The sequence below is a fragment of the Hyla sarda genome, chromosome 12 (genome assembly GCF_029499605.1).
Source record: "Hyla sarda isolate aHylSar1 chromosome 12, aHylSar1.hap1, whole genome shotgun sequence".
NCBI classification, from domain to species: domain Eukaryota; kingdom Metazoa; phylum Chordata; class Amphibia; order Anura; family Hylidae; genus Hyla; species Hyla sarda.
The window spans coordinates 63,922,837-63,946,181 of NC_079200.1; the positions used below are offsets into that span (position 1 = coordinate 63,922,837).

A 23,345-nucleotide genomic window follows, 5' to 3' on the forward strand; every position below is an offset into this window, starting at 1 on the left:
TCTTGTTCTCTCTACCTCTCCTCTCCCCTTATGCCCTCTCCTTTCTTGAACCCTCTACCTTTCCACTCATGTCCTCTCCTCTCTTGTTCTCTCTACCTCTCCTATCACCTCATGTCCTCTCCTCTTGTTCTCTCTACCTCTCCTCTTATGTCCTCTCCTCTTGTTCTCTCTACCTCTCCTCTTCTCTTATGTAATTTCCTCTTGTTCTCTCTACCTCTCCTCTCACCTCATGTCCTCTCCTCTTGTTCTGTCTACCTCTCCTCTCCTCTTATGTCCTCTCCTCTTATGTCCTCTCCTCTTGTTCTCTCTACCTCTCCTCTCACCTCATGTCCTCTTCTCTTGTTCTCTCTACCTCTCCTCTCCTCTTATGTCCTCTCCTCTTGTTCTCTCTACCTCTCCTCTCCCCTTATGCCCTCTCCTTTCTTGAACCCTCTACCTTTCCACTTATGTCCTCTCCTCTCTTGTTCTCTCTACCTCTCCTATCACCTCATGTCCTCTCCTCTTGTTCTCTCTACCTCTCCTCTTATGTCCTCTCCTCTTGTTCTCTCTACCTCTCCTCTCCTCTTATGTAATTTCCTCTTGTTCTCTCTACCTCTCCTCTCACCTCATGTCCTCTCCTCTTGTTCTCTCTACCTCTCCTCTCCTCTTATGTCCTCTCCTCTTATGTCCTCTCCTCTTGTTCTCTCTACCTCTCCTCTCACCTCATGTCCTCTCCTCTTGTTCTCTCTACCTCTCCTCTCCTCTTATGTCCTCTCCTCTTGTTCTCTCTAGCTCTCCTCTCCCCTTATGTCCTCTCCCCTTATGTACTCTCCTCTTATGTCCTCTCCTCTTGTTCTCTCTACCTCTCCTCTCCCCTCATGTCCTCTCCCCTTATGTCCTCTCCTCTTAGGTCCTCTCCTCTTGTTCTCTCTACCACTCCTCTCACTTCATGTCCTTTCCTCTTGTTCTCTCTACCTCTCCTCTCACCTCATGTCCTCTCCTCTTGTTCTTTCTACCTCTCCTCTCACCTCATGTCCTCTCCTCTTATTCTCTCTAGCTCTCCTCTCCCCTTATGTCCTCTCCCCTTATGTACTCTCCTCTTATGTCCTCTCCTCTTGTTCTCTCTACCTCTCCTCTCCTCTTATGTAATTTCCTCTTGTTCTCTCTACCTCTCCTCTCACCTCATGTCCTCTCCTCTTGTTCTCTCTACCTCTCCTCTCCTCTTATGTCCTCTCCTCTTATGTCCTCTCCTCTTGTTCTCTCTACCTCTCCTCTCACCTCATGTCCTCTCCTCTTGTTCTCTCTACCTCTCCTCTCCTCTTATGTCCTCTCCTCTTGTTCTCTCTACCTCTCCTCTCCCCTTATGTCCTCTCCTTTCTTGAACCCTGTACCTTTCCACTCATGTCCTCTTCTCTCTTGTCTGCTCTTCTCCTTTCCTCTCCTTTTTTTCTTCCCTCTTTTCTTCTCTCCTTCTTTTTGAAGATAATCTGTCTCCTAGAAAGCCTCTATATATCTGCTCACACAGTTATGTATGCACTGGAACAGACAAGCTAATTACAATTACTCTCCTTGTTACTAGTACTTAACATAATGGTGCTAGCAGTTATATAAAGAATTTCTAGTAACAGTTTCCCTTTAACTCTTCCCTCATCTCTATTCTTCCTGTTTTCCTTCCCTCTCCCTCTTTTTACCTAATTCTTTCTATTTTCTGCCATCCTCCCTTGTCTCTCCTCTCTTCCTTCTTTTTATGATTAATTCTCTTGCCTCTTCTCTTTTTTTCTTCCTCTCTCCACTTGCCATCTATTCCCGCTCCTTTCCTTCTGTGCTTTTTTCTTCTTCTTAATGTTCCTTTCCCTCTTAAAAATACAGATTTGTCTCCTTTCCCTCCCTTTCCTCTTTTTCTTCTCCTTTCTTATTTATTCTCACATTTTCCTCTGTTGTCCTCTCTTTCTGTCTCTCCTCTCTTCTTCTCTCCACTTCCTAGGTTTTTCCTGTTTTTGAAATTTTTTTTCTATGGCTATGTTCACATGGCAGAATTTTCAAGAGGAATCTGGTAGTAAAATTCTGCTTGGAAATTCTGCTTTAGCAGAGTCCCATTGTTTTATATAGGATTCTGTTGCACCATGCACATGGCGCAATTTCTGCGGCGGAAACATCTGCTGTGGGAATTCCGATTCTAGCCTTCGCAAAAAGAATTGACAAGTCAATTCTCCCTGTCAAATCCATTTGGAAACTTATTGCAATCTATAGAGAATGCTAATTTTCGAGTGGTCCTAGCGCCGACTTGTGAACATACCCTTAGTCTTGTCTTTTCATTTCACTTTCTTATTCAAGCACACTGATTTGTCTCCTCTTTCAATTCTTCATTTACTTCTTTATACTTTATGCTGCCTGGTTTCTTCCTTTTACTTCTTTGTACTTTTCCCCATACAAGTTTTCTTGCAAGTCTATGAATTGCGTCATTTGGCTTAAACCCCATAGATGTTTTCTAGTGGGACTTTTCTTTCTTTCTAGAGAGGACAACAGACAGCGATTCTCTGGTCACTCTAAGCACCAAACCACAGGGACCCGATGTGAAGAGATATAACTTTCCAAATGCAACCATGGCTCCCAGACCTACTCAAAAGATTTCCTCTAAGATGGAAAGAGAAGTTCCTGCTACACCTGGTACCCCGCGAAGAGGTGATAAAGTCCTGTGTTGCAGTCAATAAAAGTGCATTAACCATTTCTTGAATGACTTGTTCTGAGTTCTCATCTCTGTCTTCAGGACCAATGCACCATTGTGACACTGCACTCGAGTGGGACATCATTCTACTTGTGGACAGTTCTTGGAGTGTAGGACGCACTAACTTCAGACTTGTGAAAAACTTCCTCTGGGGAATACTCATTCCCCTGCACATTTCCCGGGACAAGATTCGTGTTGGTACTGTGACTCTTATGTAATTTTAGGGGATATATAGCATCTATTGACGTACCTAAGATAGTGTGACAATGTTGACCAAGTACATGGGCACACTAACTGGTAAAAAGTGAGTTGAAGATTCAGCACACAAGGGAGTAATATGGTACATGAAAAGAAAGGTTTTGTGCTAAACCATTTGTTGACCAAGGTAAAAATGAATTCTGTGAATTCCATTATAGGGGGGACACTTAAAGGGGTGCTCTGGTAGAAAATATTTTTTTTCATATCAACTGGCTCCTTCCAGTACTTATCAGCTGCTGCATGATCTACAGGAAGTTGTATAGTTCTTTTCTGTCTGACCACAGTGCTCTCTGCTGACACCTCTGTTTGTATCAGGAACTGTCCAGGGTAGGAGCAAATCCCCGTAGCAAACTTATCCTGCTCTGGACAGTTCCTGACATGGACAGAAGTGTCAGCATAGAGCACTGTGGTCAGACAAAAAAGAACAACCCAACTTCGCATACAGCAGCTGATAGTAACTGGAAGGATTAAGATTTTTAATAGAAGTAATTTACAAATCTGTTTAACTTTTTGTCACCAGTTGATTTAAAAATATTTTTTTACACCGGAGTACCCCTTTAAGACTGTCTTGATTCTGTTTGAAGATTGGCAATACAGCTACTTAAAGGGGTACTCCGGTGAAAACCTTTTTTATTTTAAATCAACTGGTGGCAGAAAGTTAAACATATTTGTAAATTACTTCTATTAAAAAACCTTAATCCTTCCTGTACTTATTAGCTGCTGAATACTACAGAGGAAATTCTTTTCTTTTTGGAATGCCCTCTGATGACATCACGACCACAGTTCTCTCTGCTGACGTAATTATAATAATAATAACACTTTATTTATTGTTGTCCTTAGTGGGATTTGAACCCAAGTCCCCAGCACTGCAAGGCAGCAGTGCTAACCACTGAGCCACCATGCTGCCCTTAGCATACATCTGCTATGCATGGTTGCTAAAATGGACAGATATCAGCAGAGAGCACTGTGTTCGTGATGTCATCAGTGTTCCAAAAAGAAAGGAATTTCCTCTGTAGCATTCAGCAGCTAATAAGTACTGGAAGGATTAAGATTTTTTAATAGAAGTAATTTACAAATATGTTTAACTTTCTGCCACCAGTTGATTTAAAAGAAAAAAGGTTTTCACCGGAGTATCCCTTTAAGGATCTTTGAATCTGTGAGACAGGGCAAGATAATGAAAGGGGCTCCATTTTTATTTTGCACTTGAGATCCTGTAGCAATAAAATAGAGAGAAACCGAAAATCTTATCAAAGTATCTAATAAGAAATGCAATAGAAAAAAACTGATAAATTAAAGATTGACATAAGTAAATAGATGACAGAATACATGAAAATGGTGAGCATCAGGTTGACCAGAGAGGGGTAGGAGCTTCCCTGAACTAGTACCACTGGTTCTACTATGCTAACTAAGAGAGAAAGCAGAATAATATTATTATATTTGATAGACTACTGCAATGAGTAAGAGAGTTTAAAATGGTAACTCCAGTCTGACTCCCGGCAGTAGTACTATTTGATTTATTACTACTGCATTGAGTCAGATAGGATTTAGAGAAGGGTCTTAGTGACTTATACATATTACTACTTCTGTCTGATTCTTATAAAACTCCCAGAGAGAACAGAAGTAGTCGGATTACCATACATCCTATACCAGTGGTCTTCAACCTGCGGACCTCCAGATGTTGCAAAACTACAACTCCCAGCATGCCCGGACAGCCGTTGGCTGTCCGGGCATGCTGGGAGTTGTAGTTTTTTGCAACATCTGGAGGTCCGCAGGTTGTAGACCACTGTCCTATACTCTTACTGTTGCATAAGGAATTGAGGAGAATAATGAAGAATATAGGGTATATATTATAAATGATTTTGGTCTATTATTTGCTTCTGCAGGGTCACCAGATTTACATTTGTGGACAATACTGAACCTATGAACCAACGTTTTACATGTATTTTGATTCCCACCTTTAGGCCTCTCTCAGTACAGCAGAGAGCCACAGACAGAGTGGGACCTGAATTCATTCACTACTAAAGCTGAAGTCTTAGAAGCCATAAAGAGAGTGAAATACAAAGGAGGGAACACTTTTACCGGTATGTATAATGTCCGGTACATGTGAAGTTGTGGGTGGGAGAAAACTTTTTTTATTACATTGCCTAAATCTGTATGTAGGGATACTGTGAGTTAACTTGCAAAATTGTCTTGTGATAACATTAAACTTATAGCAAACACTGAGGTTTAACAAAAGTGTAAGGGTTAAAGATTTGCATATGCCATGTATCACATGAATGATGCTTTGGTCACATAATGTTTCCATGCCAGTTTTCTATACAGAAACTTCCATAAGGCTGTGGGAAGAATACCTTGTCCAACCTCCTGTGCCCAGAGGGGTGGACCCAAACCACTATAGGTCTTACTTTTGTGACCTCCTAGCACTGCTCCTGTTAGGAGTACTTACAACTAGGCCAGAGTTTTACTCCTAGGTTCATTCCTGTTCAACATCAAGCCTGCTACAAGCAATTCATTCCTGTTCCAGTTGCAAGTTTTATTATTGGAGACACATCTGGGCCATGTGTACGATGATCACGACTCTGTATGGAGTTTGAAAGATTTTCCCAAAGGGTCATCTCCAGTCCACGCATCATGCTCCAAAAAGGAGTATCATTTAGTCAGGGGAGAAGAAAGCTGAACAAGGATACCTCTGCTAACACTAGTTTCTTCAGTGACCTACGGTTGGATTTAGTGCTGTGTGGCTTAAAGGGGTACTCCGCTGCTCAGTGTTTGGAACTAACTGTTTCAAATCCTGGAGCCGGCAGCTTGTGACATCATAGCCCCACTCCCTCAATGCAAGTCTGTGGGAGGGGGTGTGACGGCTGTCACGCCCCCTCCCATAGACTTGCATTGAGGGGGATGGGTGTGACATCGTTAGGGGCAGGGCTATGACGTCACGAGCTCCCAGCGCCAGCTCCAGCGTTTAGAACAGTTTGTTCCAAACGCTGAGCAGTGGAGTACCCCTTTAACACATCACAGAGCTTTTTCTGCATATGCCCTACATATGTGCTCCACAGTAAGCCGACCTTTGTAGGTCTCTCACAGTAGAGTATAAGCTAATTGGACTGTATCTACATAAGTAACTTCACTTACCTCTGTGCAAAGCATACCAGAGACTTTCCACTCAGTATAACAGCTCCAAAAGCACATCCTAAAGGGACAGTGATCAAATATTCATTCACCTATTTGGATATGCACAGACGATTCAGTGAAGAGTCCCTGCACTTTGCACTATGGGGACAACACATTTATCAAAAGGATAGTTGGGTTCACTGGGGACAATAATACCTAGCATCACTTTGGGTACCACATATGGATGAGAGTACGTACTGTATAACTTGGTGATTCTGCCATGGGCTCTCACTAGTATAACATGTCTGTGTGGTGCAATGCCAGGTATGGCTCTTATCCACGTCTTGGAGGAAAATCTTAGAGCAGCTTCAGGGGCTCGGCCTTCGGCAGGAAAGGTGTTAATCCTATTGACCGATGGGAAGTCCCAAGATGATGCAATTACTATTTCCAAAAGTCTGAAACAATCAGGAATCTACATATTTGCCATTGGTAAGGATGCATTATCTTCTGTCAATGTCATGTGACCACTATTTTAATTCACGAAAAACAGGGATGTCCAGCGCCAGACTCAGGAACGATTCTTTATTAAATAGACATGGGAGACATCACAGGAACTCAGTCAACGTGATGCGTTTCGGCCTTACTGAGAGGCCTTAGTCATGGGGAGGGCCTCTCAGTGAGGCCGAAATGCGCCACGTTGACTGAGTTCTTGTGATGTCTCCCATGTCTATTTAATAAAGAATTGTTCCTGGGTCCGGTGCTGGACATCCCTGTTATTTGTGCATTTTCTGAGATGCAGTCCATGTCAGATCCGTGCGCCTGCTGCGGGGTGAGCTGAAACACATCTTTGCTTTCCAGTATTTTAATTGCCATCTATTGCTTTGGATTTTCAGGGGTTAAGAATGCAGATGAGTCCGAGTTGAGAGAAATAGCATCGGAGCCCACGGAGCTGACTCTGCACATGGTGCCTGACTTCCCAATGCTTAGCTCCTTGGTGGGGGATGTGTCTCGAGCTCTCTGCATGAGACTGAAGGAGAGGAGGAGGGAAGCAATTCTTGGTAAGGCATCCAGGATGTAGATTAGTATAAGCCTTTTTTTCATTTACTTAGTGAAACTTTTCCTTCTTTTACAGGGTCGTGGAATATTACTGGAACTATTGACCCCCATCCTAGCCCTACACATTTAGTGGTCTCTGATGTAACATCTAAGAGCATGAGGGTCTCCTGGACTCCTCCTCAACAGCCTGTCAGGAAGTATCGTATAGTTTACTACCCATCACGAGGTGGAACCCCTCAAGAGGTGCGGCATTGTGGAAAAACATATCTTTTTCCAGAAACCGCAAAACACACCTGTCCATCGGTTGTGTCTCGTGTTGCAACCCAACTCCATTAAAGTTAATGGAGCTTAGTGGTAATTCACACTCACACACACCTTATGGACAAGTCTGGTGCTGTTTTTGGAAGAAAGCTGAGTCTTTTTAAAGGGGTACTCCACTGTCCCAGTGTTCCGAACGCTGGGGCAGTGGAGTACCCCTTTAAGTAATAGTTTTTACTATTAACAATAGTTTTTGATTCTGATAACTACCATCATCTTATAAAAATTCACTGGTTTCTGCTCATCCGGTTACACAAGTTATTCTTCTTGTGCATGACTTAACGCTTATTTTTTCCGTATGAGTTGGTCAATGTCTTCTTTTTACCTAGTGCTGTCACCCCTTCTAAGCATGTCACCCCTTGCCCTTCAATTGACGGTCTACCTCAGTCCTTACTTTACCAGATAACTGCTCCTCTGATTCTATCATTTATTTGCAGGTAGTGTTAGATGGAGACTCTTCCTCTGTTGTTCTGGTGAACCTGACATCTCGTACGGACTACCTGGTGTCCGTGTTTCCCATTTATGTCAGCGGTGTTGGTGCAGGACTTCGTGGGATCACTTCAACCTGTAGGTTCCTTTTAAAAAGCAGTTTTCTTTTCCCATTTTCTTAATTGTTCTTGAGCCATAACATAATTGTTCTAGTTCCATAAATTCAGCCTATGTTTGATGACATAAAGCTAGTCTGTGTAGTAGACAGAGGCAGTCTATTGTATAGCAGACCTTTTTTGACCACTTTTTTGCAAATAGTCAACCAGACTGATGTTAAGTAACATCTCAGATCATGAAAAGTTATTTAATACCGATAAATCTATATGTATGCATTTGCTGTATTTGTAAGGTTTTCCATCAGTGCAATATGTATAATATACCCTCCATCTATCCTTCCAGTACCACTGACTGCCCCCTCTGCTCTTACTGTGGATCAAGTAACAGATTCATCCATTCAGTTACACTGGCAGCCATCGGAGGGCGCCATTCACTACCTAGTGACCTTCTCTACAGACACAGATCATGGTCTGGAGGTGACAGAGGTAATGCTGTCCCTGTTCTGCCCCCTTATAGTTTAATTGAAGCTATTTATAATAGATATTTTTGCATTGCAGAATAAAGTGGATGATACAAAGTTCTCTCTGTCTGGATTATGGCCGAACACCCTATATAGTATTAATGTGGTGGCGGTGTCTGGGGACAAGTCCAGTGACCCGGTCACAATTCGGCAAAGGACAGGTAAGTTCCAGCAGTAAATCTGATAATATTGATGTAACTAGGATTATATGCAGACCCCTGGGTAAAACATATTAGGAAAAAGTAAAAAAGAAACTTCCCAAACATTGGTAATATATATATATATATATATATATATACATATATATATATATATATATATATATATATGTATATATATATATATATATATATATATATATATATATATATATTAGGGTCACGCAGTGCCAAAGGGCCTCTATATAATAATGACATATACTGGTATACCTGCACATTAGTGCCATACACTGCCTAGATAACAGTATCACAGATAACAGGGGAGATGTATCAAAACCTGTGTAGAGGAAGAGTGGTGCAGTTGTCCATAGCAACCAATCAGATCGCTTCTTTTATTCATACAAGGGTCTCTGAAAAATAAAAAGAAGAAATCTGATTGGTTTCTATGGGCAACTGCACCTCTCTTCCTCCACACAGGTTTGGATAAATCTGCCCAATAGTACCTATACAATACTGCCATGCAATGTCCCCTATATTAGTGCCATACAGTGTCCCACATAATTGTGCCATATGGTGTATCTGCAAGTGTGCCATGTAGCTCTGAAATAGCTATGCCTACAACCAAAGACTGTGATCTGCCGCTGGTTAGAACTATAGCCTAATTCCCTGAAAGTAGTTGCAAAATGCATCAGCTCCTTAAATCCATCATATTAAAAAAAAAACTTTAAATTATTTTCCAGAACCAATTCCCCGAAACCTGGACTTCACCAATGTTACACACAGCACTGTCACCATCAGCTGGGAAAAGATGGCAGATGACGGACCCATCCAGCTTGTCTCATATACTCCTCACATAGAGGGCGCCAGTCACGGAGAGGTCAGCCTTGTGGTCCACATCCCTCCCTGTGAGCATCTCTCATATTCCAGTGCAGCTCTATGGAGATGATGAGAGTGACACAACCCCTGTGAGAGCAGAGCGGATGATATCAGGAGCCCCAGGAACTCTAGTCACACAAAATCCTTGGCATGACAGGCTTTATACGTCTAAATTATCATCCCCCAAAGGTGGCACTGTTCATATTGCAATCCATCCTGCTCTTCAGATGACATGATGGCTCTTCCCAAAATCTCTGCTGCTAAATCTGCTACAGAATGTAACCCTTAGCTTTCAAGGCTCTTATCATGTGTCTCTATGCTACACTTGAGAAACCATCATTACAATGACTTCACCCCTATTACCAGTGAATGCACCTCCAATACCAGCGAATGCACCTCCATTAGAAGTTTGTACATACAAAGCACATGGAAGGTGGGGTCCCTTTTATATTGAGCCCAAGAGCCTCAAAATATGCCCCTTTGTCCTCCAATGAGAAACTGATTACAGACGGTCTCTACTGATCGGCCTTATCCCCCCTCTGTTGCAAGCGTTTAAATTCAGGCATCACGCCCCCTCCCATAGACTTGCATTGAGGGGCCGTGACCGTGATGTCATGAGCAGGGGGTGACCATGACGTCACGAGCCACCGCCCCGCATTGCTAGTCATCCAGCACGGAGCGAAGTTCGCTCCGTGCACCAGATGTCTGGGGTGCTGCAGCCGATATAGCGGGGGGCCCCAGGAGTACCTCTTTACCATCCAGACCTTATATTTCTCACATCTGAAGGTCTGCTATAATTGTATCCAGTCTAAACAATGATGGTTGACTTTGTTCCTTTATCATCTTTTTGCAGATCGAAGTCTCAGGTGAAAGCTCTTCTGTGATCTTGACATCGTTGACCTCGCAGACTCTTTACACTGTCACTGTCACTTTCCTGCATGCAGGTCCAAAGACCTTGTCTGTAGTTACCGGGAACTTCACAACTTGTAAGTGACAGGTGATTGCCCTCATGCCCATTCTGTTCTTGGCACTGCCAGGGTCCCGCAGGAGTCATGCACTTGTCTGTCCTTGGATTTGGAGGAACTTGTTTACTTTTCTCAGTCTTTGCTTCTTCTCAGTCAATTAGTTTTAATTAATTACAGATCTTCAGAACATAACTTCTAGTGTCAGAGTCATCGGCACAGAGGAACAGATGTAGACTGACCTATCAGGACAGACATATGGCTGAAGGCCTCTCTACCAGCAGCTTTATTTGCTTTACGAGCATCATATTTTCCTCAATTACATCCTGTATTATACTCCAGAGCTGAACTTACTATTCTGCTGGTGTAGTCACTGTGTACATACATTACATTACTTATCCTGTACTGATCCTGAGTTATATCCTGTATTATACTCTAGAGCTGAACTTACTATTCTGCTGGAAGGGTCACTGTGTACATACATTACATTACTTATCCTGTACTGATCCTGAGTTATATCCTGTATTATACTCCAGAGCTGTACTCACTATTCGGCTGGTGCAGTCACTGTGTACATACATTACATCACTTATCCTGTACTGATCCTGAGTTATATCCTGTATTATACTCCAGAGCTGCACTCACTATTCTGCTGGTGGGGTCACTGTGTACATACATTAGATTACTTATCCTGTACTGATCCTGAGTTATATCCTGTATTATACTCCAGAGCTGTACTCACTATTCTGCTGGTGAGGTCACTGTGTACATACATTACATTACTTATCCTGTACTGATCCTGAGTTATATCCTGTATTATACTCCAGAGCTGCACTCACTATTCTGCTGGTGGGGTCACTGTGTACATACATTAGATTACTTATCCTGTACTGATCCTGAGTTATATCCTGTATTATACTCCAGAGCTGTACTCACTATTCTGCTGGTGAGGTCACTGTGTACATACATTACATTACTTATCCTGTACTGATCCTGAGTTATATCCTGTATTATACTCCAGAGCTGCACTCACTATTCTCCTGGTGGAGTCACTGTGTACATACATTACATTACTTATCCTGTACTGATCCTGAGTTATATCCAGTATTATACTCCAGAGCTGTACTCACTATTCTGCTGGTGAGGTCATGGTGTACATATATTACATTACTTATCCTGCACTGATCCTGAGTTACATCATATAGTATGCTTCTGAGCTGCACTCACTCTCTCTGTGGGTTTCCAAAGCAAACAGTCCTAAGGTTTGTCGTTGGATATGATTATGATAGCTTAGCTGAGCTCCAATAACACAGGGGAGGGTCATTCTAGGTGTCTCAAGGTGTTGTATAAGGAACATACATTATGAGATGAGACAGACAGGAACTGTCACAAGTAAAATTATTGGAGTTTAATGATGTGTGCAAAAGCATTACTTCAGGGCTGGCCTTATTGCTATAGTCCTGGACACGTACCATAACCAATAGCTGTCCTGCTCTGCAGGTTCTGACTTCTGGTCCTCCTTTCCATGATGCTGCCTTTTCTTTAAATGTAGAAATAAAAAACAACAGGATGCGCTCCGTAGTGTGATATCTTCAGGTGAGGAAGAAAAACGCAAGGTGTAAACTGTACTTACCAGATTGTGTTGTACAAGTACAACCATGGATAATCACTAGTGTTGAGCGGCATAGGCCATATTCGAATTCGCGATATTTCGCGAATATATGGATGAATATTCGTCATATATTCGCTAAATTCGCATATTCGTAATATTCGCGTTTTATTTTCGCATATGCGAATATTCTCAGATACTAAAATTAGCATATGCGAAAATTAGCATATACAAAATTAGAATAAGCAAAAATTTGCATATGCGATAATTAGCATATGCAAATTTTCGCATATGCGAAAATTCGCACACCAGTCTCACACAGTAGTATTAGAGCCTTCTTTACACCACACGAGCTGGAAGCAGAGAGGGGTGGTCACTGTGTACTGTGGAAAAATAAAATAAAAAATATTCGTAATTACGAATATATAGTGCTATATTCGCGAATATGCGATATTCGCGAATATAATTCGCATTGCGAATATTCGCAAGCAACACTAATAATCACATACTATGAATGGGTCTCTGCAGCCACTCCACGCCAACAAGATGACGATACAAGAACAATATCCTCCAACACCAGCAGAGTATAATAAGCGCTGAGACCAGGATAAAAGCAAGGGATATTTATTTCCCACAATGCAACGCGTTTCGCAGAAATTCTGCTTCTTCAGGCATGTTGGATTGAACAGGATGTGGATGTTATATAGGGAAAATCTTTATCCCATTAAGGGAAAAAAGATTAACCCTTTACAGAATTATTCACAATAAAGTGCAATACAATAATATAAAAATTACACGAGAGTACAAAGAAAATATATAAGGATATAAATACATACATACATAATTATAAAATAATATGTATATAAGATTTTCTGATGGTTCCTGATGATCTGAATGAAACCCTAGAAAATGCCCGCTGAATCTTTATATATATATTTTTTTATTTCTCATGTCATGACTGTTAAACGCTATGTTATAAATGTCTTTTATGTTTATGTTTTGAAAACCCAATAAAAAGATTGTGAAACCATATTATTTTATAATTGTGTATTTATGTATGTATTTATATCCTTATATATTTTCTTTGAACTCTCGTGTAATTTTTATATTATTGTATTGCACTTTATTGTGAATAATTCTGTAAAGGGTTAATCTTTTTTCCCTTAATGGGTTAAAGATTTTCCCTACATAACATCCACATCCTGTTCAACCCAACATGCCTGAAGAAGTGGAATTTCCGCGAAACGCGTTGCATTGTGGGAAATAAATATCCCTTGCTTTTATCCTGGGCTGAGCGCTTCTTTTACTCTGCTGGTGTTGGAGGATATTGTTCTTGTATCGTTTACTTTAAAGGGACACTGTCAAAATAAAAACTATTTATATGTTATACATATTGGAAAAATATTAACTTGTCGAATTTACCTTGTGTATTTCCTTTTTATAGAAATTATGGCTTATAAAAAAAGACCACTAGGGGTCCCTATACCATCCAGAATATAATCCTGTCCGGCTGCAGCATCAACTTTGTCCAAGCTAAAACACAGACAGGGACAAAGTCTAGTAATTGAGGACGGGACTAGCACTCCCCTGTACTCACTCCTGTCCTATTAGCCTGCAGCATAGAAACAGAAAGAAGGGGGTTACGGTGGTGGTGGGGGGGGGGGGGGGGTTACCTCCCTGCAGACTCAGGAAGGAAGTGAATGCATGGCCTCAGTGCTTGCCTCAGACACGCCCCTTTCTGAGCAGTAGATGTCAGAATGAGTGAGCAGCAGAAGAGAGGAATTTGCGAGCAGAAGCTAGACACATAAAAAAAAAGTCATGTAAAGCACCTGCACAACCTAGAGAGTACAATATGGAAGAAATATTGTTTTCAGTCATATGATAGGTACGCTTTCAATTGTATTTTGCAGTAAAAGTTCCGCCCCCTAGTGCAGTGGCAGTGGTCGATCTCTCTGGGGACAAGGCAACAGTGTCGTGGGACCTTGGAGCGGATGATGTAGATTCGTATCTTATCAAGTGGATCCCGCTAAGCGGTGGACGATTAAACCAGGTGTGCAATGTAATGCATTTGTATCCAGTAGATCCCAAGATTCCAAAATAGCTCCCTAACCTGAACTAGGGAGGCATGCTGGTTATTGTAGTCCTCCTTGTTTACCAGATGTCCACCACGGGAAGAGAGCACACAGCCGTCCTGTATGATATGGAGTATAGTACAGAATACCAAGTATCAATATCCTCACGCTACATGGATGGATCCCAGAGCGATGCGTCTTCTGTGCGCTACAGTACAGGTAAAAAGTCAGTGTTTCTCAACCAGGGTTCCTCCAGCTGTTGCAAAACTACAACTCCCAGCATAACTGGATAGCCAGTGGCTGTCCGGGTATGCTGGGAGTTGCCGTTTTGCAACAGCTAAAGACATTCTTGTAGGAAAACACCGGTCTGAGTCCTTGTCACCAAAATTGCTGGTGGCCCCAGTCTCTGCGACGGGTCCTCAGGTTCTCTATGTAAGAAGATTGCTATTATTAAACAAAAGGATATAAACCCTGTTTTTTTATGGTGCAGGAGACAATCCTAGGAAAATGCCTGTGGCCCGCGGTGGGTTCGTGCTGACCCGAATGGGTGGTGAGTAATTGCCCCTCTAGGTTATCCAATCAAAATGTCAGAATGGAAATCCTAGTTGTTTGTAGCATAAATTACGTTATACAAAAAAAAAAAAATAATTATAACAAAAAGCTAAAAAATAAGTAAATACTACTTTAAAAAGAAGTGAATATAAATAATAAATTCAATAATAACTGAATAATAACTCTAAAAAAATAAATACAAAAAAAAAATAGATTTGTATTTTAGGTTTAATGGATTCTGGTAATTCCACATTAAAATTCCTTGTTTGCGTCCAGGGTTATGATGGATTTAATTGAACACAAATGACAATTTCATTACCATTTAGAAAAGTTATTTATTGCCCAGAAGTGGATGCATGTAGGGAAATAAGCTTTGCTCATCGTGATATGGCTCGCTTTGTGTTACAAGATACCAATAATTACCATGGAATTGAAGAATAAATTGCATCTTTTGTCCTGTAGATTTGACCCAAATATCCATATGATGTTCCACCTAGGAAAGGGTTAAATTAGCATCAGCCTGATTCATTGACTAGACCCTACAATACAGAGTGGATTGTATAGAGGCCACTAATAGGAAATTGTTGCCCTATTAAAAAAAAAAAAAAAAAAAAAAAAAAAAAGAGGCAGTATCACCTATGGCCACTAGGTGCAGTTTTTTGTTGCCAACCCCCCCAAAATAAGATTGCATGATCCTTAAAGGGGTACCCCGGAAGAAAAAAAATGTATTCAAATCAACTGGTGCCAGGAAGTTAAACAGTTTTGTAAATTACTTCTATTAAGAAAATATTAATCCTTCCAGGACTTATCAGCTGCTGTATGCTCCAGAGGAAGTTGTATAGTTCATTTCTGTCTGACCACAGTGCTCTCTGCTGACACCTCTGTCCGTGTTAGGAATTGTCCAGAGCAGGAGCAAATCCCCATAGCAAACCTCTCCTGCTCTGGACAGTTCCTGACATGGACAGAGGTGGCAGCAGAGAGCACTGTGGGCAGACTGGAAAGAACTACACAACTTCCTCTGGAGCATACAGCAACTAAGTACTGAAAGATTTAAGATTTTCAAAGAGAAATAATTTACAAATCTACATAACTTTCTGGAACCAGTTGATTTAAAAAACATTTTTTTCTCTCCAGAGTATCCCTTTAAATAGCTTAGGGTGTCCTGTCACCCTCTGTTTCTGAGATAGGAGGGTTTATAGTTTGACAATTCAGGGAATTAGTCAGATGGGCGTGAACTTATTTTTAATAGAGGGAGTGACTATGGGATTATACAGTCTCTTTCAGTAGTTTAAGTTGAATCTAACAAAAGGTTGTACGTACAGTAGTGTATGTTAAAAACAATATAGAGCTGCAATACCACCTTTGACCACCAGGTGCAAGTTCTTTATGTATTGTAAGTTAAATATTTGCTGCCTTTAAAGGAAATCTGTCATCAGTGTCACCTGCACTGGCCTATTGGTACAGACAGGTAGTGCAGGTGACACTGATAACAACCATACTTATCTGATCCCGTTCCATGCTATGGCCCTCCCACAATCTTCCGCCATATGTTCAGTTCCGGGGCCGACTTGGAGCATGGGCGGAGCTTAGTGACATCTACGCTGCTGTTCTCTGCTGTTTCCCGCTGCTAGCAAACAGTAGTGGTGATGTCACTAAGCTCCGCCCATGCTCCACGTCGGCCCCGGAATGGAAGATATGGGTCCCTGATGGCCCCGACTTGATTGACAGATCCCTTCCTATTTGGGTATTGGGACAAATTTATTAATCAAGGCCGGCTGGGATGGAGGTGTTGGCCCCTGAGCTCCTATGTTATATATGTAGAATACCTAAATTTTGTCTTTGCATCTTACAGAGTTGTGTCCCATGATTGAAGATGGAGGACTAGATGGCGCATTTCATGGTAAGGCCTTTAGGGGATGGGCACAACAAGACCGTGCTAAGCTGTAAGACATTAAATGGGTACTCCGGTGGAAAACAGTTTTTTTTTTTTTTTTTTAATCAACTGGTGCCAAAAAGTTAAACAGATTTGTAAATTACTTCTATTAAAAAATCTTAATCCTTCCAGTACTTATTAGCTGCTGAATACTACAGAGGAAATGGTTTTCTTTTTGGAACACAGAGCTCTCTGCTAAATCACGAGCACAGTGCTCTCTGCTGACATCTCTGTCCATTTTTAGAACTGTCCAGAGTAGGAGAAAATCCCCATAGCAAACATGTGCTGCTCTAAACAGTTCCCAAAATGGACAGAGATGTCAGCAGAGAGCACTGTGGTCATGATGTCAGCAGAGAGCACTGTGTTCGTGATGTCAGCAGAGAGCTCTGTGTTCCAAAAAGAAACTAATTTCCTCTGTAGGATTCAGCAGCTAATAAGTACTGGAAGGATTAAGATTTTTTAATAGAAGTAATTTACAAATCTGTTTAACTTTCTGGCATTTAAAAAAAAAAAAATACAACAATAAAAAAAAAACAACGTTTTCCACAGGAGTACCCCTTTAAGAGAGCTTGTATAACAACTCCTCACTCTATATCTTGGACATATCTATTGCTGGGAAAGCTGGGTGAGAATAAGGGTCTATTCACATGGCAGAATTTCCGTTTGCGGAATTTTGCCTCAAATTAAAGCCCATAGACTTCTATGGGATTCCGCACTCCCATTCACACTTCTGAATTTCCGCAAGCGGAAATTCAGAAGTGTGAATGGGAGTGCGGAATCCTATAGAAGTCTATGGGCTTTAATTTGAGGCAAAATTCCGCAAGTGGAAATTATTTCGTGTGAATAGTCCCTAAAGGTAGTGGCTAATACAACCCTGAACAGCAGTGGAGATGTGTCAGTGACAACCTGCATAGAAGCTGTACCAGATTAGATGCCACCCAGCTTTTCCAGAAACAGATATAACTAAGAAATGGGTAAAAATGATCTCAGAGGACGATTCAAGGAGGAATATTTAGGGAGGATTAATGCTCCTTTGTAAGAACATTCTCCCTAAGCGAAGCAATGGCTTTGTCTTTGAGAAGCTTCTCCGAGGAGTCTTGTACTTCTTATCTTTACAGCCAATTCAATCTGTCTCAGCATTAGATCCTGGTGTCAGTCAGCAGCAGTACTAAGATTGTCTTCATCTGTTCTGGGCCAGAAAATAGCAAAATACAAGGAAAACATAAGAAGAAAAGTTGCAGCCAGGAATAGAGATCTTAAAGGGGTACTCCGGTGAAAACCTTTTTTCTTTTAAATCAACTGGTGGCAGAAAGTTAAACATATTTGTAAATTACTTCTATTAAAAAATCTTAATCCTTCCAGTACTTATTAGCTGCTGAATGCTACAGAGGAAATTCCTTTCCTTTTTAACCAGTTGATTTAAAAGAAAAAAGGTTTTCACCGGAGTACCCCTTTAAAGGGGCGACAACAAGTCAAATAGTCGATTTGGCAGAATGGAGGCAGAAACTAAAAACCTATGTCAATGATTCAGCTCTAGACTTCTAACCCCCCCCCCTAACTTCTTAGGGATGTAGAGCTACTATCCCATTGTGGTATAGTTATAGGGGTGCAAAGAGGAGATACCTAGGCCAGGTGCTTGGGGACCCCAGAGACAACAAGCACAATAAATGGATAGTCTACAGGAGCCATGGTACTGGACTGAGCTCCCTCACCGTTGAGTGCAGCAGTATACCATACCCAGTAGCTTGGGAGCCTTATGTGGTACTTACATACTGCTGCAACAAAAATTAAAGGGGTTATCCAGGAACTTTTTTTTTTTTTTAATATATCAACTGGCTCCAGAAAGTTAAACAGGTTTGTAAATTACTTCTATTAAAAAATCTTAATCATTTCAGTACTTATGAGCTTCTGAAGTTAAGGTTGTTCTTTTCTGTCTAAGTGCTCTCTGATGACACGTGTCTCGGGAACCGCCCAGTTTAGAAGTAAATCCCCATTGTAAACTTCTTCTAAACTGGGCGGTTCCCGAGACAGGTGTCATCAGAGAGGATTTAGACAGAAAAGAACAACCTTAACCTCAGAAGCTCATAAGTACTGAAAGGATTAATATTTTTTAATAGAAGTAATTTACAAATCTGTTCAACTTTCTGGAGCCAGTTGAGATATATATATATATATATATATATATATATATATATAAAGTTTTTTCTTGATAACCCCTTTAAAGGGGTACTCCTCCCCTAGACATCTTATCCCCTATCCAAAGTATAGGGGATAAGATGTCCGATTAATGCGGTCCTGCTGTTGGGGACCCCGGGGATCGCCGCTGCGACACTGCGCTTTCATTACTGCACAGAGCGAGTTTGCTCTGCACGTAATGTCGGGCAATACAGGGGCCGGAGCATCAAAACGTCACGGCTCCGCCCCTCGTGACGTCACATCCCGCCCCCCTCAATACAAGTCTATGTAAGGGGGCGTGGTGGTCGTCACGCCCCTGCCATAGACTTGCATTAAGTGGACGGGCCGTGATGTCACGAGGGGCGGAGCCATGACGTCACGCTGCTCCGTCCCCTGTATCGCCCGTCATTACACACAGAGCGAACTCGCTCTGTGCAGTAATGATGGCGGGGTGCCGCAGCGGGGATCCCCGGGGTACCCAACAGCGGGACCGTGGCGATCTGACATCTTATCCCCTATCCTTTGGATAGGGGATAAGATGTCTAGGGGCGGAGTACCCCTTTAAGTGAATCCTTTGGCATTACCTGGATTTCTGCATTGAAGATAAAAGATTCAAAAGGTACTTTTTCATCCTGCAGTGTGGTGAATAAAAGGGGGTTTGTTTAGATTGTGTATGCTTAAAACTGGGACTTTAATACAACCAGACCACATTTTATTAGTTATCAGTGCTAAAATCCTGCTAATTCCAAAGGGTCCACTTACTTTTTTTTCTCTGCACTGTGGATGTTTACTTCAGTATGCTAAATATAAGTCATAAATGGAACAACGGAGTGTTGCTGGTTTAGTTACATTGTATTTGTCTATAACTGTGACTTAAAATGTCACCAGATTGTTATCTTAATCCTAATCATAGACATACACAATGTAACTAAGGCCTTGTTCACATTGCCGTTGGACTCCGCTATTCAGAGTTCCGTCGGCAATTCTGTTAGAATGACAAGAGTTTAGCGGAGAAAATAATAAAGAATGTGCTTTTTTTTCTCAGCTAAATTCCGCTAAACTACTGGATCCCTGATCCCTGGATCCATTAAAGTGAATGAGGTCTGTTTTGTTCTGACCCATTTCAGGGTCCGTTTGGCTCAAGAAAAAAAAAATAGAGCCGAACGGACCTTGTAGACGTCATTTGAATCTAGTCTAGTATTTTGAGTAAACAATCCAAGGTAAAAAATGAACTCTGAAAATACTTGGATTTCTGCATTTATTACTAATGAATTAGATCACATTTTGTAAGTAATCAATGGAGAAAACCAGGTAATTACAAACACTTCATTTTGTTTTTCTCCCTGCACTGTTGATGTTTATTTAGTGTACCTCCTGCAATTGCGCTGAGAAATGAACCCCAAAAAAGGCATAGCTTCTTTAAAAAAAAAAAAAAAAAAAAAAAACCTTAAAGAGGGGTACTCCCCTGGAAAACATTTTTTTTAAATCAACTGGTGCCAGACAGTTAAACAGTTTTGTAAATTACTTCTATTAAAAAATCTTAACCCTTCCTGTACTGTTTAGCTGTTGTATGCTCCACAGGAAGTTCTTTTCTTTTTGAATTTCCTTTTTGTCTGACCACAGTGCTCTGGAGATTTTCTCCTACTCTGGACAGTTCCTAAAATGGACAGAGGTGTCAGCAGTGAGCACTGTGGTCAGACAGAAAGGAAATTCAAAAAGAAAAGAACTTCGTGTGGAGCATACAACAACTGATAAGTCCTGGAAGGATCAAGATTTTTTAATATAAGTAATTTACAAATTTGTTTAACTTTCTGGCACCAGTTGATTTAAAAGAAAAATGTTTTCCAGTGGAGTACCCCTATAAAGTGGTTCCCCACCCCAAAATATCTTATCCCCGGCAGCCGGGCCCCCCGCGATCAGACATATTATCCTCTATCCTTTGGATAGGGGATGAGATGTCTAAGCCATTAACATTCACAATCAGAGAATGAAATGCACACACTTACCTAATACTTTTCACAAAGCATGGCTTGCTATAAAAGGTTCAGATAGACATCTAAATACATCCTGAGTTTGTTACAATGGATCAGTGAAGGTAAAATATATTAACCTGTTTATCACACAAGAGGATTGTCAGACTTGTTACAGACTAAACTTCATCCACAGAGTCACAATGGTTTTATTCAGCTTCTGAATGTGACAAACAATACCATGCTTTCATCTACTGACAGGAAGCAGAGATCTTGAAAGTGTAGAGGATTTAAAAACACAGAGTATATTGGGAACTGGCAGATATGTTTTTAACCTTATTGTATTTGATGTTAGTCTCTTGGAATGACATATGTAACAAGTACCCCTATGGCAGTCACAAAATACCGGTCGCTGGTTGTTCTCTCTCTCATATATATATATATATATATATATATATATATATATATATATATATATACACAGTGGTCCCTCAAGTTACAATATTAATTGGTTCCAGGATGACCATTGTATGTTGAGACCATGACTCTATGGAAACCTGGTAATTTGCTCTTAAGCCACCAAAATGTCATCCAAATAGAGGAAAAAGTGAGGATTAAAGAAAAATAAGTAGATAACTAATATAGATAAAGCAAGTCCTTATATATAAAAGTAAGAAAGATCTGCTGGAAGCTGTAATTCACTCTGTCAGTTTTTCACAACCAGGGGGCCTCCAGCTGTTGCAAAACTACAACTCCCAGCATGCCCGGACAGCCAACGGCTGTCCGGGCATGCTGGGAGTTATAGTTTTGCAACAGCTGGAGGCACCCTGGTTGGAAAACAATGGTTTGTGTAGAGGACAGGAGCTTCTTCAGGGTCCTATACAGTACACCCATATCCCAAATGGAGCCGCCCTTACTTGGTGTCCAAAGGAGCAGCTAACCCTGGCACAGGTAAGGAGTAGTACAGAAAATGTAGTACCTCCCTGTACTGTAGGGGGCGCTACCAAACGCCAGTCAGTGCATGCACTTCAGTAATAGAGGTGATTTACCAGTAAAATGCCCATTCTGATTGGTCAGTTCCTCCAGTTGTGACATGTTTCACAGATCTGGACTGTCTGTAGCATTGTATGTTGAGTCTATTTTCAAGTTACAATGATCCAGAAAAGACCATTGTATGTTGAAACTATTGTATGTTGAGGCAATTGTAAGTTGAGGGATCACTGTGTATATATATATATATATATATATTTATTCTTCTCTCTTAGGATACCACATGATGGCAGCATTTGGCTTGGATGAGGAGCACTACTCTTCAATCAGAGGTGTCTCCCTTGGTGCCTTTGTTTTAGGGGGGTCCAGGATCTATACAATTGCTGAGAATGTCCAGCTGACCCTATGGACCAGGTAAGGGCAATGACTGTGTAATGTATAGAGGATGTGCGTCTTAGAGCAATGGGTCACTTACAGGGCTCATCCGGTCACCAGTATCAAAGAAATGGGAAGCTGGGGCTCATTTTAACAACCCTTTTAATGCTGTATGGAAAGTTATGACATTTTCTACCATACTTTAATTTTCAGCTTGTTTTTTCAGAAGTTTCCAGATCACTGTTTTATTTGTTTGAATGTAAAGACTTTTTGCCATCACAGGTAAAAACATTTCTCTAGTCCTGTTCACACTGCTAGTTTTAGATGTCTGGACATCAGCCTACTTGTGTTGCTCAAGTGTTAGGTCCCAGGATTTCCTAGACTGATACAATGTAACATAACCAGTAGTTGATAGTCCTTGATTGGACAAAGAATAATTTTATTCACTGAAAGCAAGAAGAGCTCTTGCAAATTGTGATAATTTTAGTTAGTTAAAAAGTATCTGTCACCGAATAAATTCATACCTTTCTTCTTGCTCACATAGTGCAATCTCCCAGCAGGAGAAAGTGGGCATTTCAGTGACATGACTGAAGCCTGCTGGGGGTCCACTTCCACCCTCACATGGTTGCAGTGCTGTGATGAATAGAAGACCTCAGGCTCTTTGTATGTTTCAGTCTGTGTTGCTATCAGTGACAAATCTGTCAATCTGAAGAAGGGGTATGCTAACCCCAAAATGCGTTGTTGTATACTAATAAAGCTTGAATTTATATCCACCTCCATGACTTGGTTGTGAGATCTCCTTGGATCCCCGAGCGCCTGGTTAAAGGTCATTTTTTCCACTACCAAGTTCACCAACAGGATCTCCCTTTGGATCCATCCTGAAGACCTGCGGGCTTGCACGGATTCCTCTACTATTACCTCATACTGAGGTTATATGCGTATATAATATATACGCTAGACTTGTGCACTAGAAAAATTTTTGTTTAATTTCGTTTCGTTTTTTCGTTTTGGAAAAAAATTTCGGTTCGGCAATATTTTCGGTTTAGATTTTTCGGATACATTCGTTATTCGGGTATTCGGGTTGTTTTTTTCGGATACATTCGGTATTCGGGTACATTCGGTAAATCTTTTTAGTCTTTTTTTGGACTTTAGCGATCCTA

At 41.1% G+C, this 23,345-nt stretch overlaps 1 protein-coding gene across 2 annotated transcripts in view; it reads left to right on the forward strand.

Moving 5' to 3' along the window:
• The window catches only part of COL20A1 (collagen type XX alpha 1 chain), a 156,600-nt gene that overhangs the window by 75,878 nt on the left and 57,377 nt on the right, over positions 1-23,345 (forward strand). For both annotated transcript variants that reach the window (XM_056547885.1, XM_056547886.1), the window contains 16 exons: positions 2,494-2,661; positions 2,747-2,902; positions 4,924-5,043; positions 6,398-6,562; positions 6,967-7,131; positions 7,206-7,372; positions 7,885-8,014; positions 8,336-8,478; positions 8,551-8,674; positions 9,412-9,548; positions 10,401-10,533; positions 14,029-14,168; positions 14,277-14,409; positions 14,681-14,740; positions 16,595-16,642; positions 22,086-22,224. In XM_056547885.1, the coding sequence (XP_056403860.1) occupies positions 2,494-2,661; positions 2,747-2,902; positions 4,924-5,043; positions 6,398-6,562; positions 6,967-7,131; positions 7,206-7,372; positions 7,885-8,014; positions 8,336-8,478; positions 8,551-8,674; positions 9,412-9,548; positions 10,401-10,533; positions 14,029-14,168; positions 14,277-14,409; positions 14,681-14,740; positions 16,595-16,642; positions 22,086-22,224 (2,128 nt within the window). The remainder of the gene's footprint in view (positions 1-2,493; positions 2,662-2,746; positions 2,903-4,923; positions 5,044-6,397; positions 6,563-6,966; positions 7,132-7,205; positions 7,373-7,884; positions 8,015-8,335; positions 8,479-8,550; positions 8,675-9,411; positions 9,549-10,400; positions 10,534-14,028; positions 14,169-14,276; positions 14,410-14,680; positions 14,741-16,594; positions 16,643-22,085; positions 22,225-23,345) is intronic.